This window comes from Phragmites australis, chromosome 1, assembly GCF_958298935.1.
Source record: "Phragmites australis chromosome 1, lpPhrAust1.1, whole genome shotgun sequence".
Lineage (NCBI taxonomy): Eukaryota > Viridiplantae > Streptophyta > Magnoliopsida > Poales > Poaceae > Phragmites > Phragmites australis.
The window spans coordinates 42999720-43018276 of NC_084921.1; the positions used below are offsets into that span (position 1 = coordinate 42999720).

The window sequence follows — 18557 nt, forward strand, 5'->3', positions numbered from 1 at the left end:
TGCACCGGATTTTGACCAGAATACTGTGGCTTCAGATTTTGCATGTATCCGCAAAATTACAAAAACCGTATTTATGAGCGCTGACGCACCAACAGTGGCCTGGGTTCAGGAGGAATCAAACCAAAGAGGAAACGATGAAAAAGGGCAAAGAGAACTGATATCAGAGTACAACGGTAAACCGGTGAGAATTAGGAAACGGCCTAGGCACAGCAATCTCAAAATCAAGCTTAATTAATTGATTGATTGATCCATCATTTCATTTCGGAGGATCCGCGAGCGATCAAGAAATCGAGCCCGGAGTCTAGGCTCGGATTGTACAATCTATCGCGGCTCCGAAAAGAAGAAAAAAAAACTCCGTTCTTCGTTTCAAGAAGGGAGCAAAAATTACAGAAACAACGATCAAGAACAACAGCAAACACCTTACAAAACTAGATGAACTGTGAAGAAAGTGCAGTATGGCGAGAGGAGTAGCAGCGCTGGTAGTAGTTCGTTGCATGTTACTAATTTCATAGTAGAGGCGCGCACGATCAAAGGCGGGATCTTGGCTCACTCTGACGGCGCCGCCGCGGAGGGGGCCATCTTGGGCGAGGTGACGGGGAAGAGCGGGAGAAGGCATGGCGGCTCGGCGGCCCTCGGGGAGGGGTGGAGGAAGAACCCCCTCTCGGCGATGGCCGCGCGCTCGGCCTCCTCGGAATATGACGACGCCGGCGAGCGGTTGAAGGGGTCGCCGGTGAGCGGCGTCACTGGGCTGAGCTTGAGGGACGGGAAGTCCAGCACGCTCGGTGAGAGGATCTCCGGCGTGGCGACCCTTCGCGGCGACGGCGGCGGGCCCATCGCCAGCGGCGCGATCATCTTGAGGTTCTTGAGGCTGCTCCGCCGCTCGTACAGCTTGAAAGACGGCTTCTTTGGCCGGCACGACCCGCTTGCCGGCTGGCCACCACAGGTCCCGGCGTTACCGCTGTTGCCCGCGGTTGCTGTCGTTGTTGAGTCGTGCTTGGTGGGCTGCTCGGCGCCGGTGAGCATCTGGACGACCTGCTTGAAGGAGGACGTGTCGGCCTGGACGAAGGTGGTGGGGAAGGGAGTGGTGTCGATGGTGCGGGGGACGGGCCTGGGGGACGGTGGGAGGTTGTGCGGTTGGGTACGGTGTTGAGGGTGAGACGGGGAGGTGGAGGACGAGGACGAAGAAGATGTGGAAGACGAAGGGGAGTTGTTGTCCTGCTGATGAGGCATGGGGAGAAGCTGCTTGGTCGAAACCTCCATTGAGTGTGGGTTTCCTGAGTTTCGGCGTCGTTGAGGAGGGGGGAGGAGAGAGGAGGAAGAAGAAGAGGATTTGAGTGGAGGAAGAGGGTGGGGAGGTTAAGAACAGAGGAAAGGGGATGAGTTAGAGGCGCGTTGCTGGTGGTGAGTGAGATTTTGGACGGATGCTCTCTCCTACTCCATCTCTTTTTCTCTCAGTCTCCCGGTAATGTATACTACTGTTTTTGGCATGAGCAATATATACTATCTGGTTAGTAGTAAGGTAGATTCTGCATAAAATGGTTATTTATTATTGTAATTCACACAATATGATGGTATTAAATTGGAGCCCATGTTTTGATTAAAAAATCAATCTTCCCAACTTTCCCCTCCCTTCTCTCTCTTTTCACGGTCGCACTGGACTTCTCTCTTGTTTCACGGTCGCACAGGGGCACATCTCAGACAATAACACCGAGCGGAGATATTACTCGATTATTTTATTCCTTATAATTAGGCAATAAACCTACTTCGGACCCAAGAATGTTTTTGCTATTATCGACTTTCACAATGTATCTTATCCACAACAAGAGTGCATTTAACTTTTTGTACACATTGTGGTCGCTCTAAAGTCTGTTTCTTTCTCCTGCTCTGCGCTGCTTTTCTTTTTTCTATTTTTTCCCTCTAGTTTTCTCTGTCTTTTTCCTCTTTTTTAGTGCTCGGCTGTGTTGGGTAGTGTGGTGGTGGGGAAGCAGGAGCGGTAACCTTGTGGACTGAACCTCATAGTTTCTGTGTTTTACACTCATCTTTGGTGTTCACGTTTTCACAACGATGCCATTTTGCGGTGGAAACTTGTTCTTCTCCGGCTGAGGTTCTGCTGCCCTCCAGTTTTGGTTGCCGCCAAGCGCTGCCGAGGAGCTCTTCGATCATCAAGCCGAAGCTCTGTTGCAGCCATTGATCGCCCACTACGTCAACGCCACGCCGTCGACCACCACCTCATTAACATCGTGGTGCCGACTGAAGCCCGCCGCAGTCGATGCTGCTGCTCGCCGCTGCCCATCGAGAGGGCCTGGTCTAAGGCCCTGCCGCCACGAGCAGATGATAAAGGTTAGCGACGCCGCCGCTGCTGTCCGGACCGACGTGATTGCGCCCCGGCCGGAGATGTCATCACCCGCAGCGCAGGGGAAGAAACGGGCAAGGCCCTGCTGCCGACCGGCCAAGTCCTGGCCGCCGAGTTCTTGGCCACCGAGCGCCCCTCCTGTGCCGCTTCGCAGGCCCTGCTGGCCGTGGCCTCGAGCCCGGCTGATACATGCTGCGCCCGCCGACGAGCGGGCCATGTGCCAGCGCGGCTGCGCCCGCCGACGAGCTGCTGCTCGCGCTCCTGCCGTCGCCATAGACTGAAGACCGCACATGGCCTTGTGCCTGGCCACGTCATGTGCCATCGCCGCTGTGCCCGCCACCGAGCTGCTGCTAGCGCTCCTGTCTTCGCCATACACTGAAGACCGCATGGCCTTGTGCCACGCTGCCCTTGCTGGCCAAGCCTCTGACAGTGCCACCATCCTGCCGTAGACGCTTGAGCTCAGGCCTTGTGTTGTAAGAAGCACCGAGCTCCATGTTCTGTCAAGGCCGGTGTACCACTCAGAAGTTTTTTCATTTGTTTTTTTTTTTTGACCGACAAGATTGGGACTTTACCTCTTCTGCGGTTAACGAGGTTGGAACTTCTTTGTTAGCGACCGACCAGGTTGTACACTTTTTTAGACTTTATTATAGGATCCGCATTATAAGGCCGGATATCTTTTTCTAAAGGCTCACAAGGCTCTGTCACTCCATATTTCATGCATTGTGTTTATTTAGTCAGATGTATTTAGTGTAGTATGAGACATGTTAAATTGTACTTTGTAATTCTACGATGAATAAATAAAGTGACGTTTCCACGTATTTCAAATTTGTGTATTTATTTAATTCATATATGATGGTATGCTGGCACATCCGTAATTGTTCATTCAAGTTATAAAACTTTTAACACAAGTTTCGAATCCGCGAAACATGTAGTCTAGATGTGCAATATTTTAAAATAATCATGTTTTTTTTCAAGTATTGAAAAATAAAAATTAAAATTAAAATCCTTACTTTCTATGTTTAAATTTGAAGACATGTTTTTCGTTATGCCTCTCTACTGGGGCTTTTTTTTGGCTTGTTTGATATATCTCCTCTTGATTCAAATTTTCTGAGGAAGTGACTCTTTGGAAAGAAAAAAAGGTTTTGTGACTAAAAGTGATTCTCTAGGGATTTTTATATGATGAACTCTATAAAAAAAAGTGATTCTATATGGGAAGTGAATCAAGGGAAGCTGATTTCTTTTTTAAAATCCCAACAACTAGTTTGGTTTAGTAATCTCTCTCACAGAATCACTCTGAGTGCTAAAAACTACAAACTATTGTTTAACAGAGCTTCCATTGATTTCACTATCTCTGAGCTCTGCTAAACACATCTGAAGCTTTTTATGTATTAATATATATATTTTATGTCATTACGAACAAATTATGGGATCATTGTGGAAACAGAATCACATTCATGGGGTAAAAATTCAAAAATAGACAACAAATGTCACCGTATGTGCCAAAATATACAATATATCAGTGTATTTGAAAATCTAGCATATGTATTTGGTACCTCAAATATCTAAAAATCGATTTCGGGACCTAAGGCACCAAAAACTCTTGTATTCGACACTTGAGGTGCCTAACACGATACTATTCACCGTATTTGGCACCTCATGTACTGAAAACTCCATGTATTAGGTGCCAAATATGGTGAATAGTATCATATTTGGAACCGTAGGTGCCGAATACAAGCCAGCTGCTCACATCGCGTCGGGTCGGTGCTTTTGGTGCACCTGGTCGCATCGTGTCTTATTGTTTCGTTTTTGTGCTTTTTTAACCCACGCGCTGTCGTGTTTCGCTATAAAATACGAGCGGGCTGGTTTTCTAGCACAATTTAGTTTTATTAGGGCACGAGCGAATAAATAAAGAATGAAACTGGATGAGTGAGTGTGTGTAAATTTGTTTTAATGTAATTTTATCGACATTTTATTATTCATTTAATGTATTTGTGCAGGTAACTTTTTAGGGAAGTAACGTCGGGAGGATACAAAATCTAATTTGCCGAACAATAATAGTTGTGAAGTACGAATATCATATAACCCAGTATAAACATCACATATGTTGATAAACATTACATGTAATATGGAGTTTTTCGACGTTGCACGAATGGACTCTAACCATAAAGAGATGACAATAACAAACATTGGCATAAACGTTGGCATGTACGGTATGCCTAAAGACTAATTTAATAGCATGTCGCTGCTAAATTAAATATGCCTTAGGGAATGAAAATAGACCAGGTTACAATAAATGCTCTCTACTGAGTGCACATAGGATATTTGCCCTTTCATAGGGCATCTGGGCCCTCCGCTTTAGCGCGATGAGCCATCTCTCGCTTTCTTTCCCTCTCTGCTTCACATGCCTCAGCCGCGGCATGCTCCTTGGCTGTCTTACTCTTACGCTCCTCCTCCTGACACTTGAGCATAGTTCTTTCTCTGTTGCTCGTACTCCCGACATTCGTATGCTTCTGTCCTCCACCGCATGCTCATGTCGACCCACCGCTTCTGGTGCACATTAAGGGCATGAAATCATCATCCTCGTCGTCCTCGTCATTTTCTGGATGAGTAGTAGAGGGCGCCCCTGTAGTATAGGTGCTGGTGATACATTGGCGTGTTTAAAGACTGAGTTCACAAATACCTTTCATATGTTGGAAAGAATTGTGCTTGGATAGTACGTTAATATAATAAACTTACCATCACATTGATTAGATAAATAATTCACAAATAGTTCGTAAAAAAATAAAATAGTCATGCCCGCCATTTGCATAGTTCATAGTGTATAGATGTTGAATACCAAGATCATCTCAAGGTGGCGGAGGAAAGTGGCGATGCAAATTAGCGGAAGAATGTCAGTTGTGCCAGTCAATGCTATCAGGGTAAGATGGTTATCGTCTCTGAGATGGTAATGAGAAGTTATAAGGATAGGTACTAGTAAATCCATAATCATTTTTAGGGTCATCAATGTTCTCGGGAGATAGAGGCCTCAGAGGGAGGGGTTGTTTTGGCATAAAATCGTCGTTGTTGTCGTTATCTTGAGCTATCACGGTAGTAGCACGTCCTATTTCCTTATCGGTTGTACGACATCTCGATGTTTGTTCGTGAACATCCTATTGCAGTGATTATTGAACCTTCTCCTGTATTGCTGGTGGAATGTCAAGGCATTACGGGCATGAAATCATCATCCTCATCGTTATCATCATTTTCTGATGAGAAGTAGAGGGTGCCCTTATACCCCTTAGGTTAGCTGACCGTCATCATCTTCTACGCGAACCAGACATGACACTCCCGTCGAAGAGCATATACATCACCAAGAAGTTTGTGATGTCTTTGTTAATCAATCGTGCGTCTTTCGAGAACGCCCAATGCAAAATAGGAGTATTCGAATCAATGGAAAAAATATAGGTAGGGTGAGCACATATGAAATTACAAATCTGAATGTGGGATGCATGTTGGTCAGGTAACATCACTATCGTTCTTCACCTCATAGAGAAACCTAGAACAGAAGGATGGTCGGCTAGTTCGCACACCCTGATATACGTTTGACCCTGCTTGTGCAAGAGGGCTCTACTGTCCTCGGTGGTTATATGTTGGAGTAGAGTGGTTAACGCAGAATAGAAGAGTCTTGCATGCAATTTGGCTACGGCTTGGATTAAGTTGCTTTCCTAGAAGGGATCATCCTTCCCTTCACGCACAACCTGCAATGAGGCATTAAGTGCTATATGGATCATTGTAGGTGTCCATGGAAAGTCTGTACTCGAAGATTCTGCCATAGATTTACTGATCCTTCACTGCAACGTTATGGCTTTGTAGTAAAGCACGAATCCTTGATTATTTAAGAAATATTAAATAAGTATTAAATATCACAATTATTTGAAACATTACATAAATTGTGTGCCATAATTATTTAACAAACATTACATAAATTGAAAATAATTAAATTTACAATACAATGAATAATACATAATAGGAATGACTATGACAATAAAATCAATAATACATGTGTCGTTAACAAATACAAGTGCACCGAACAACTACACTAGTGACTCAACAACGATGACACCGCACGCAATCCCCAAGAGTGTACACATCTGGTGGGTGTGTGGCCCTCATCCCAGCGGCATGCGATATCCCCTGCCTCGTATTCCATTGCTCATCATCATTAATGTCCTACCCTGTGGAACCCCTACCGAATGTGTATCCCGCCCCGCTAACTCTACCTTGTATGTACCATGAAGAATGATCCTCATGCGGTAGTGTGGACGCCCCTAGAATATGCTCCGATGGAGTCCGGTGTGTTGAAGGCTCGTACTGTTAGTACCATTGTGAACCCCCAGGGGCATCAGGATATTGAGGGTATTGTGTGCTGAGGAGCTCGGTGAAGTCGGCGGCCTGTATTACAGAAGCCCAGTGAAAATCATGTGTGCCACTCCAGTCAGGCGACTGCTGCGTGCAGTCAATGATGTCTTCGTGACGAGTCGATGTTGTAGGTGGAGGTATTAGTGTAGCTTGAGAAGGTTGTGTCCACTCTAGGACATGTGAACCCAAAGTACATTGATCGAGCCAGGAGCCTACGTACTCCTCGTGATGCTCCGAAGCAGAAGATGCCTCTCGCAACTGTGCCAGAACGGGTTCGTCACAGGTACTGGACGAGCGCCTACTGTGTGAGGCCCAGGACGGTTCCACGACTAGTAGGTTATACCCCCTATAACACGGGGCATAACTAGCTAGACCACATATAGCAGACAGAAAGCGAGACCCTCTCATCCTCATGTAGTCACTGAGAGGTTTCCGATTCCTCCACGTTGATGACCCGCTTGCTTCCCCCAAAAGCTTGCTCTGCCTACATATGCATGTCATATGCCTCTTCGGTTTGTATAAGATGAGAGACATGTCAGTAATATAGAGGTTTAACCAATAAAAATCGTTATCGCAACAATTACCACAACATGAAGAAGGTGGGCACAATCCTCGGGAAAGGGTCTGGGGCCCGACTCTATAAGTTCGCTGAGTAAGGTGGCACGTGTGCGCAGATGGTACTACAAAAGATACTCCTAATACATGACATCGTCGTATTGTCCAGCAGGAATGATGACATCCACCGTGGTTGACTCCGTCCACCTCTGTATGTGCTCGACATTCATTGATTCCCAGTCCTGCATGCCTTTGCTTCCCCCACTGTGCGCTCCTTATGTACGTGAATGAAATAGTTATAATTTATTAACATGGATCACCAAAGGTACTATTACTATCTACGATAACACACTTACTCGTGCACCTGACCGGCGTCTCATGGGAGAGGTACTGGCACCACCTGTTGGTACCTAAACTGCCTCTATACATGCTCAGGAGAATATGCTTCCATGTTGTTCATGTACAATAAGAAACATTTGATCATCTATAAGTCTGAGTCACACCAATAATATTATGCGATGATACCCCATCGTAGGCCTCATGTTATCTGCAATGTCATCGGATACGAGGACTGGACAGTAGCTCTTGAGCACCCAAGGCCGACAAATTGGGAGGTACTCTTAGCTCCATAGGTGTAGGCAGCCTGTAACTGAACTCCTTTTCTTTGATCGCTGGGTTACATCACACAATCCTCTGTATGTGGCAGCCAGCACAGTAGATCCCCAACTGTAAGATATCGGCTCATAAGGATGTGATGTGAGCTAACTCGCTAACCATACAATATGGGAGACGACATAATCGTCTGCCCTGTTGCACAACATGATGCCTCCCAGCTGGATGTACAAGTACACCTCATAGTGCTGTAAAAATGTAACCTCGTCCGCATCCGGTTGGCATGGATTGAACTATAGTAGCCTATGAATCCAGGACATGGAGAGACCAACATCTTTCTTGTCATATTGCATACCAAACCTACAATATGTAGATGGTCAATGAAGCTTAAATAGCACTACAATATTTGAAAGCATTACATAACAAATAGTTAGCTGCCCTCAATGTAACCCTTCCACTGCTCCTTTACTGATCGTGAAACTACTAACAGGGCGCCCTTGATTGGCAGCCCAATAAGCATGGCTATGTCCCTCAATGTTACGGCCATCTCTCTAAAAGAAAAGTGGAATGTGCACGTCTCAGGAAGCCACCAGTCAATGAGACATGTGAGCAGTGACTCCTCAATTGATGGGAAAGGTATCCTGCCACCATCTGCCATGGGAGCTCTGGCCATTATGAGAGCGAAAGGTATAGTCCTGCCCATGCGAGTGGCTCATGGAATCGAGGGTCTAACTCCTTAATCGTGTGGACACTTCGGGCTCGCAACAGAAGCAACTGCAAAAGCTATCCAATACATATATTGAGTTAGTAGCAAATTATCATGGCAATTAAAAATCACATATAAGAATATATTATAGGCTTCATGGTTCAATAAATAGGTGAATAACAAGCTTCAACGGCGTGGTTCACATTCCTAAAAGTCTCTTCATTGCATGTATGTGGGATGTGTCTACTGATCGCAAAATAGTTCTTATATTTCGGTATAGGTGCTCGTACGAAGTAAGGACAATTCAGGTGCTTGATACATCTGACCTCATACTTCGTAGAGTTAGATCGAACGCACTTGTGATTCCTTATTGTCATTACAGTATAGTTGCTAATAAAGTGGGTGATCTCCCCTTGTTACAAAACTGTTGCCCGACTTGTATGTTGTTGTTCCAGTATCCCCAGTTAAATAAGGTGTTACACTCAATGACGACACAATTTAGCAACCAAACACCACAAAAGTACTAGATTGCAGACATCAGATCATCATTGTTAGCAACTTCTTCATCCTCGCTACCACCGGCTTCATCATCCATGCATCCTGTATCTACCTTAGAAGGGTCCACTCTAGTTTCCTCTACTAGAACTGCCCTTCCCGACATGCCCTTAAATCTCTTCATGCATCATCTGCTAGCCTGATCCTTCCACGGTAGTCACTGCATCATCTTGCACTAGTCGTGATACTATGTTTACATACACCCCATATCAAAGTTCTCCTTCAATACCTTACGTGAGTACAAAGCTTATGTGTTATTCCTTTCTATCTCGAATAACGTATGAACAACGATCGAGTTATTTGGAATAAACCGTGGCCGCACACCCTCTGGGACAACAATATGAGATTGCTGGTTCACATGCAAAAAGCTCATAACATGTTATTTCAGACCATCCAGGTCATTAGATACATCAACCGAACTCTCTATATGCTGGCAGTTCTGAATTATTATGAGCTTCTTGTGCATAACTACGGGATATTCTCCATAATAAATATAAAAAGTCATATCGTATTTGCTAAACAAAGTACATCTAATAAAATAACTACTTAGATGTGTATGATACACAACTAATTATGCTTCTGGATAAATAATAAATAAATTAATAATGCAAATTAAATAGTACTATACTTAACAATGCTAAATATTTAAGTAATTAACAATGCTAATTAAATCATTAATATTGAATTCAAATGAAATAAAATATTTAAAATTGAATTAAAATATTAATTAAACTAACATGAAAGTTATATTGACCGAATATTCAATCTCATCATAAATTGACTTCAAAAATATTTTGAAAGCTAGTTTTGCTATATTTCTTTACACCACATTTACTCTTTCAGAAGTCATAAGCATCAGCAAGCCGCTTTCAACCTGGGTGATCATCTCCATTTTACGGTGAATACTACTATACCTATAATTTCTAGCAAAATTTTAGAACATTTAACAATGCACTATTATCATATTCATAGATTTGTTTTATGCCGAGTGAGCGGAAGAGAGAAAGGAACTAGTCTACGATGAGTAGAAGACACTAAAAATATTGTTCTATTTGACTTTATAGCTGCTTCTTTTCTTTACCTAAGGGTAAGAGTTCTTGTGTGCACCACTATTTTAATAGATTGAATTAAAATATTAATTAAACAGTCGCACACAACTATTAATTAAAAAATTCAATTTGATAATTTTTGGTACATTGTGATTTTTATCAAATCTTTCTCTCCAATCCAATTTTTTTAAATCTTCCTAAAAATTATTTTTTATCCTTTACCCTTTCTTTTTCCTTTCTTTTTCTCCATTTTCTCTTATTGCATTGATACCCTACTTCCATCTATAAAGAGCATACATGCATTAGGCCATCACCCTATTCCACCACTAGCACAAAGTGTCACCACCTTTCATAATGTTATTAAAATAATTAAATAATCTAATTACATTGACTAATTAAATTCACGCTAATTACTATTATACAATCTACTTACTCTGACTAAGCAAATAATTACTATTATACGAATTCACACTAATTATTATTACACTAACTAAGAAAATAATCAAATTCATATAATCAAACTAAATAAATAATTATACAAATGTAATTGAACAGATTAAATAATATACTTACTCTAATTACTATTATTGTTACGAGTACTAATTAATACATAATTTAAGTACTTATTGTAACTCGTGCTATTGCTCCTTTTCATCTCGGCCGATTCTCCTTTCATCGTGCTGTTGCTACTCCTCACCTCGCGCCGCTTCTCCTCTCCATGCGATGTGCTGCCGCTTCTCCTCTCCTCCCTTGCTCACGTTGCTCGTTTGCTCTCTGGTCGCGCTGCGGCTCCTTACAATGAATACAACAGCGCACTCATATTTTATAGGGAAACACGGTAGCGCGCTCATTTAAAAAGGCCGCAAAAGCAAAACGACGTGACCTATCGCACCGAAAGTACCGACCGACACGGTGTGAGCAGAGCCGGCCTGTATTCAGCATCTATATGGAGTTTTTGGCACCTGAGGTGCCGAATACGGTACTATATTTAATACTTCAGGTGTCGAATACAGGAGTTTTCGGTACTTCAGATACCTGAATCGATTTTTTTATATTTGAGGTACCGAATTCATATGTTAGATTTATAATTACACTAATATATTATTTATTTTAGTAAATACGGTTATATCTGTCGTTTATTTTTAGATTTTTACCCTCGAGTACACTACCGCTAATCAATCTCTCGATGCATTCCACCGAGACGTCCCAAATCTCCCGTTCTTTTCGCCTAAAAAAGCTCGCAAAACGGGTGACCCGGCGCGCGTGTTCAGCCGCACCCACACTGCCAGCGCGGCCAGTGGTGGCACGTTGCGTGGCGGACACACGGGAGCAGGAGATGAAAGGCAGTGCGCCCCTGCGCGGCGCCCATTGCCGAGCTGCCGCGCGCGCACCGTCCGACGCGATCGTCCTCCCCCGTGCTGGAGCCGGCTCGGCACGGCGCCAAGGGCATTCGCCGAGCTAATCATTGTCCGCCGCCAACGAGAGGTGCCAGCGAAGAACACCGGTCAAACACTCCATTACAATTTGCGCACCCGTGGTCTTGGCCTTGGCCTTAGAGTGCACTTCAGCCTCGGTCCATGTGGCTCCGCTTGGCCTACCGCCCGTTCCAATCATGCAGTTCGGTCGCCTGGCGTGTGGCGTCTGGCGAGCGGCTCCTTGTGGACCTCATCGTTCTCTGATTTCGGAATGCATGTCAGCATGGAGTGTGAATCGGTGGGAGTGTGCTCACACGGAAATGCCGTGACAGGTACCGCGTCTGCCAATTGTAGGTTGATTCCAAGTGACTGTTTGTCAGTGTGGTTGCATGTAAATTGCTCAGCATATTTCCTTCTGCATCCATCTCTCGGTTGGAGCACGCTTTTCTTCTTTGTCAGTACACCAGAGATCACCTCATCACAGTTAGCGGTAGAGTATTTTCCATTCACTCCTGGCGAGTGAAGTCCATGTGGTGTACTGTATCTCGTTTGTCTCCGGTAGGATTAGGAGGCGAAAGCCAGGTGTTAGCTCTCGCATTTCTACATTTGGGGCCAGTAAATCTTCTTTGACCAGCAATCAAAGTGTGCAGCCACATCCCGGCCAATTCCACATCCAACAGTGACCATGACAAGGCCATTGCTCCGGACCACACCTGCTGTCACTTTACTTTCCGTTTTGGAGAGAGAGAAGAGAGATCTACGCAGTGCTAGTGCCATTATGACTCTGATTGAATTTTTTTTCCCCTCCGAACAGCCACCAAATATATGTCCATACACTCTGTAGAGTGTAGTGGAGTAACATGGGCCGCCGCTTTTCAGAGCAGCCTGGCAAGCATCCAACAGTTGATCTGCTGACTCCCCTGGTCCTCCGGTTCCATTCCTCGCACTTCACGTCTGCACCCCCGCATGGACCACCCAAGTGGAGGACGGGATCGATCACGAGATGTCCATCTGGATCTGGTGCCTGCGAAATGGTGGAGAAATCCAGCACCAATTCCTGTCTTTAGTGATGCTCTCTTTCTCTCTGTCTGTCCACAGTTGCAGCCAAGACTGACCATCACCTCGCTTCCCCCCCTGTCAGACACAGTTGGAGCCTGAAAGAGAGATGAGGCTGCTTAAACAAGATATGGTCACGGAAAACACAGCACAAAGTGGTAGCATTTTGGGAGCTGAGATAGACTAAATGGCAATTGTCAAAACGTGGCGTGATAGCAACATGGCAGGCATCTGCTGCAGCTCCGTGTGGTAGACAGGCAGGGCCGGGTCGAGCCATCTGAATCCCACGCCTTGCGAATATGGCGGAATAGGACACGTCACCATCCATTGACTCACAACAAAGCACCATGTAAGGAGTAAGGCCACTTGCTCGATGCCCAAGACATTCCTTCCGGAAGCTACATGACCTTCTAGAGTGGTATTTCGCATCAGTGCAGAGATTTATTTGCATGGCTTGATTCAAAGGGAAATGACAAAGCACAGGGCCAAACCCATAAACAAACCAACTAGTTAAATCAACGGAGTGGTTGGGCGCCTGAGATTGATGAGTTACAACGCGATATGAGACATGAACGCGATGTGCAAACCTGACTGGGTTCAACACAGTCCCAGAGGCTTGCCAAACACTTTCTCGGCGCAAAGTGGATAAAGTAGGCATGTCCTTTCTACCAAATGGAACCAGAATACGCTTACCAGTGAGTCCAAAACGAACTACTGGAAAGCAACACGACATATCATTCATTCAAATACCCGACAAAATATCGCTATAATGAAGGAAGTATCTCATAAAACGTAGCCTTGATATACAAGAGAAAACAGTTCTAAACAAAGGGAGGAAAGTGGGAAGCATGACAGGGAAATGGGAACGAAAGCTGAAGATGTTGCCTGATCTCGGCTGTTTTTCATGCAGATGACAGTATGACAGTTGAACGATATGGCCAGATAGATAGAAACAGGGAGTCATCAACTGCAACCAACAATGGTCCGGTATATTCATTAGGCGCATATCTGAACACCCTGCCTTGTCAGTTCATCTCAGAGGCCAACTCTGTTGAATCGGGGCATAAAAAAAATTGTGTTGAATCGGTATAATGGTGCACTCACACAAAACTAACCACCAATTAATAAAGAAACAATCGAAGCAGACCACATATGCTTAATGTACAAATAATAAAAGAAGGCACAGTTAAGACGGCAATGTCAATAGTGCCGCACCGTAAGATTGTCGAGCATACCCAAGAACATCAATGTTGAAGCTGAACAAACGTATAGTGGTACAGAGCTTGTCAATATGGAATTTGACACAAAAAAAAAATAGCTTGTGCTAAGAAAGATACATGAAAATGGGGCTAAAGAAGAATGTGCAGCTGCAATAAAACCATCCCGGACTCCGCTGCAAGATATTCGTTACAGAAAAAAAATAGCTTGTGTCTGAGGAGAAGCACAGGAAAGATTTTCGTTACAGGGTCCGGGAGATGTTCTTGAACTCGTTTAAGCAGGACAGCAAAATCTTTTGACGTTTTAGAAGAGACTGGCGCTCATTCTGGATAGCATCAACTGCACCAGGCGCCACAAACATGTCCATGAACTTTTCATCGTTCACAGCGAATAACTCGAAGCCAAGCGCCAGAAACAACCTTTCACGGCTGCATTTCACCAGTGGAAGAAACACGTCAGGAACTTCAAACGTATTGGACAGGCTTACACATTAAAAAGGACAGCCACCTGCCCAGCATCCTCATATTGGACAGCCACCTGCCCACCTACAGACCTACTAGATGTGCTAGCAGCTATACAGAAAATTGATTCAAACAGTGCACATCTAATATTGACCATAAGTTGAATGAATCAGACAGCTCAACCTTGCAAATCGAACTATTTAGTAGCCAAAAACAGTGAAAATGTACAGTTTTCATGGTCGACAGTAGAATAAGAATTTCTATTGACCATAAGTTGCTTGATGCACATGCGATCTGTTAGTTCCTTAGTGGTTACACTTGTTGAATATGAGCATGTGTTCAGCTACACAAAATCAGTTACAAGTTCAATGACAAGTGATCTGGAAGTGAGTATCGGTGGATGTGGTCAGCTAGGTGAAAACGTCAATTTCAGTTTGTATGTTATAGTAAACACTAATTGAACAGGCAGAAAGAGGAACAAGTCTGACATAATAATCAGTATGAACATACCATGGTGTTAAGAATCCAGAGTTCAATGCAGAGGGAACATTCCTTTCAATCAGGATTTCTCGCATTTTGGCAAAATATTGAGCAGATATTGCGCATATGGTGGAGTATGATGACCCTGATTTCGAGCCCATGTCATCAGCACCAATGATGCTGTTGTTGTGGTGATTCTTGTTTGTATATGCTGCCATTCTTGCATGTCTTTTCCTTGGTCCACCATCATTTGGGATCCCATTATCTTTCTTCTTACCACCATGTAAATCAGTTGGCAGATCAGGCGAAGGTGTCTCAGGTACTGTTAGCTGGCTTTCTCTGAGAACCTCTTTTGATTCATTTCCTTTAGTAGCTGGTGTCATATGCTGCTGATCGTTTGGAGGCACGTTCTCCTGAGCTTCCTCTAGTGCTGATCCGCTGTCTGATAGATCAAAGGATGCAACTCCAGGGAAGTGGTTAAACCTATTCATGGAGTTTCCTATGGATCCAATACCACTAAGAAAGTCGTTCTCATAGCAAATATGGGAGTAGGGGCTCGTAACTGAGTCAAGGTGATGTCGCACTATCTGCTTGCATTGCTTGGACAATTCTTTGACAAACTTATAATATGAGCACCGGAGAGCAGCAAGAAAGCCAACATAGCCATCCATATCTTCAACATTTTGATGATCTGCTATGCCAAAAAAAGGGGATAAGAATAAAAAGCATTTAGCAAATGGTGAAAGTAGTATGGATGACAGGACCACTGAGTGCTGACAATATAAAAACTGACAGGACCTGATGCCGTGGTAGCTTAAAGCTTGAAAACAGTAATATATATACATATACGCAACTGACCCATAGTAAAAAATGCAATAAAACAAGTAACTCGCCAGTAAATGCCGATGCTAATATGGAAACATTGATCATTAATCATAACAAAAACGTGCATTATCTGAAGTTGAAATGCATATGACTAACTTTATATCTTTGGTCCAGAAAAATGCAATCCACACCTTTTTCTTAACAAACAAGTTTAGCAAACAAAAGCTTACATAGTTGTGTTTGGTCATAATACACAGCACAATGAACTTATTTCTAAAGACGGCGACAATCAGCTTCATGATGAACGACATGGTACCCATGTAAATATAGTAAGGAAGATGAACTCCAGCAGAACAAAATCAAACTCTTACATTGTGAGTTCTTATTGCGGTTGCGCTCCATAGCGAGGTCAAACAGACTTTGTAGGACAAATGCAAGCCGATCACATGCAGTATCAATAAGAGGAGCAAGCCATGATCGTGCAGCTGCACGAGCTATCTCAGCTGCTGCATCAGTCAACCCACTACTTCCACCTCTTCCAGCATGAGCAAGTAGTATGTTCGCAACCTAGTGACATCAGTATCACAATTTCAGCTAATTTCCCCTAAAATTTTGTGTATATAACTATATATAGTTCCAAATAAAAGTACCTTCTCCCTTGACACTTGTGGGCACTCCATTGAGTATGTTGCGCAACGGAATTCATGCAATACTCTCTCAAAAGCTGCCCCACCATACAGCTTAAGAGTGGAGTTGGCAGGTTTTACAGGCATGTTTATGCCAGGCCAGCTGCCAATACCACTATGCATTTGTTCCTCATCCGTGGTTTTCCCCCATATCTCCGGAGCTGGATCAGCTGCTCCGTCAAGTAATGCACGCTATTGATACACAAAAGAAATGTCAATTAGTTCTACTTCATCAATTTCCAGCAGCATTAGAAGATAATGTTAAGTAAGACGGATTGTATCTTGTTTGTAATACCAAATGGGTGCAAATAGAAGCAGCATGAAGCATTGCTGATCTCCGGAGCTGAGAGACATCAGACGTTGCTTGTAGTTTGGAGTCTAGTCTCGTTAGGTCCATTGATACTTCACTGCACCGCTGCTCTAACAATGCCAGGGTGGCTGGAGCTGCTTCTTTGTACCTCTTCTGAAGTTCAGATTCGAGATACTTCCTGAGGCAGCTGAACCCAATGTATGGTCCATATTTCTCTTCATTAAAACCCCCTTTCACAGCATCTCGCAAGTGACGCAGCACATCAATATCAACCTGACAGATCTGCCTCCGGAACTCCTCATTGGAAATTGTTCCACGGTCCTTTGGAAGAGCCACGAAGAACGGGTGGATGTTATCCCCAAGGTAGCCGCTTGCACTCAAGAAGGAATCGACCTCCCACCGCTCCGTAAATTCCTTCAAATGATCAAGAACAATGACATCATAAGACACAATACCGCTCCCATATCTTATTATCATTGAAAACACAAGTCAACCTTATGTGCCAGATTGCTGATTGTTCTGCAGGCATACCTTGAGGCGGTTGTCGAATTTGGAGATCACTATCATCGTGCGCCTGAAAGTGGGATCAATCTCTCTAAGCGTGTCCAGCCAAACCGACGAGCACCACTCGACGCTGCTCTGCTGGAGGAACAGAACGAGGCGGTGGGGTGGGCTCGCCAGTGACTTCACCATTGACCGGATCTCACCCGGCGTGCTCTCTGGCTCACCTCTCTTAGACTGCAGCAAACAGAAAATACCATCAGACAGCTGACCAACACCATCACTGAGGCGTGAGAACTGAGAAGTCTCAAGTTCACCTCTGTACCTTAAGCACGAAACCTGGGGTGTCGATGATGGTGAGGTTGGGGCAGTGGGCGTACTCGGCCCTCATGACGATGGGTTTCGATGAGACCGCGGCCTGGATCTTCCTGAGATGCGACTCGGTGCGCTGCTTGATGAGGTCGGCGATCGCCGTGGCCAGCACCATCGGGTTCCCGTACTCCTCCGAATCCTCCTCCTGCCACGCGCCGCACAACAACCCACATCAGTCAACCGCTCGTCGAGTTCACCACTAATTACTAGACTCGACCTGGGAGAGAGACAACGGGTGAAACCATAGGACTGGAAGTGAAGCACACGCACCTGGAAGCGGCATCTGGGTTCGAGAGCGGTGGGGTCGTGGACCATCTGGAGGACGAGGGGGCGGCGGGTGCCCATCTCGACCTCGCGGACGTTGAAGCGGAAGCCGAGGAGGGCCTCCAGGAGAGAGCTCTTCCCGTCTGACTGGCCGCCAATCGCCACGATCTCCGGTATGGGGAGCTTCTCGCCGAACGCCACCGCAGCCGCCTGCAGCCGGTTGTACGCCTCGAACCGCGCCTTCGAGTCCGCGGCCGCCGCCGCCGCAGCCGCCGTCGCGGCGTCCGCGGCAGCCCTGCGGGTGGATGGGGATGGAGATGGGGACGGCGCCGCCGACTTGTGGTTCGGCGTCCGGCCCGCCGCCGGCGACGAGAGGGCGCTGGCCGCCATGGGGTTCGAGTTTGAATTCGAAATGCGGGGAGGGATGGGACGGGACTTGGGAGCCGTTCGGCGACGCCGTTATATCCAAGAAGAGATGGGCTGGGTCACGGACATTTCCAGCCCAGCAGCCCGTTGATTAGATAGCTTGGGCTTCACAGCCATAGGATTGATCAGGAGTGAGTAGAACACATTCATATCTCTTAGAGCCTGTTTGATTGTCCGTATACCTTCAGTTTAACTTGTATGAGTTCATACAGGTTGAGTTGAGATAAGTTGTGAAGATGCAGTAGGATCTGTTTGGTTGGCTGTATATGCTCAGCCTGGCTGAGAAAAGATTATGTTTGGTTGCCCGTATGAGTA

The 18557-nt window shown here is 45.1% G+C and overlaps 2 protein-coding genes across 2 annotated transcripts; both read right to left on the minus strand.

Annotated features, from left to right (window-relative positions):
* Positions 1 to 399: 399 nt before the first annotated feature.
* On the minus strand, positions 400 to 1455 carry LOC133920622 (VQ motif-containing protein 4-like). The gene has a single exon (XM_062365229.1). It carries the CDS (start codon positions 1258 to 1260, stop codon positions 547 to 549), a length of 714 nt encoding a protein of 237 aa, XP_062221213.1. The 5' UTR covers positions 1261 to 1455; the 3' UTR covers positions 400 to 546.
* A 12382-nt stretch (positions 1456 to 13837) lies between these two features.
* Positions 13838 to 18297, minus strand: LOC133920633 (dynamin-related protein 5A-like). Its single transcript, XM_062365238.1, has 8 exons — positions 17823 to 18297; positions 17506 to 17697; positions 17211 to 17417; positions 16665 to 17093; positions 16334 to 16561; positions 16055 to 16250; positions 14889 to 15549; positions 13838 to 14345 (listed from the first exon to the last, which is right to left on the minus strand). The coding sequence occupies exons 1-8, from the start codon at positions 18204 to 18206 to the stop codon at positions 14159 to 14161; spliced, it is 2484 nt and encodes an 827-aa protein (XP_062221222.1). The 5' UTR covers positions 18207 to 18297; the 3' UTR covers positions 13838 to 14158.
* Between the last annotated feature and the right edge of the window lie 260 nt (positions 18298 to 18557).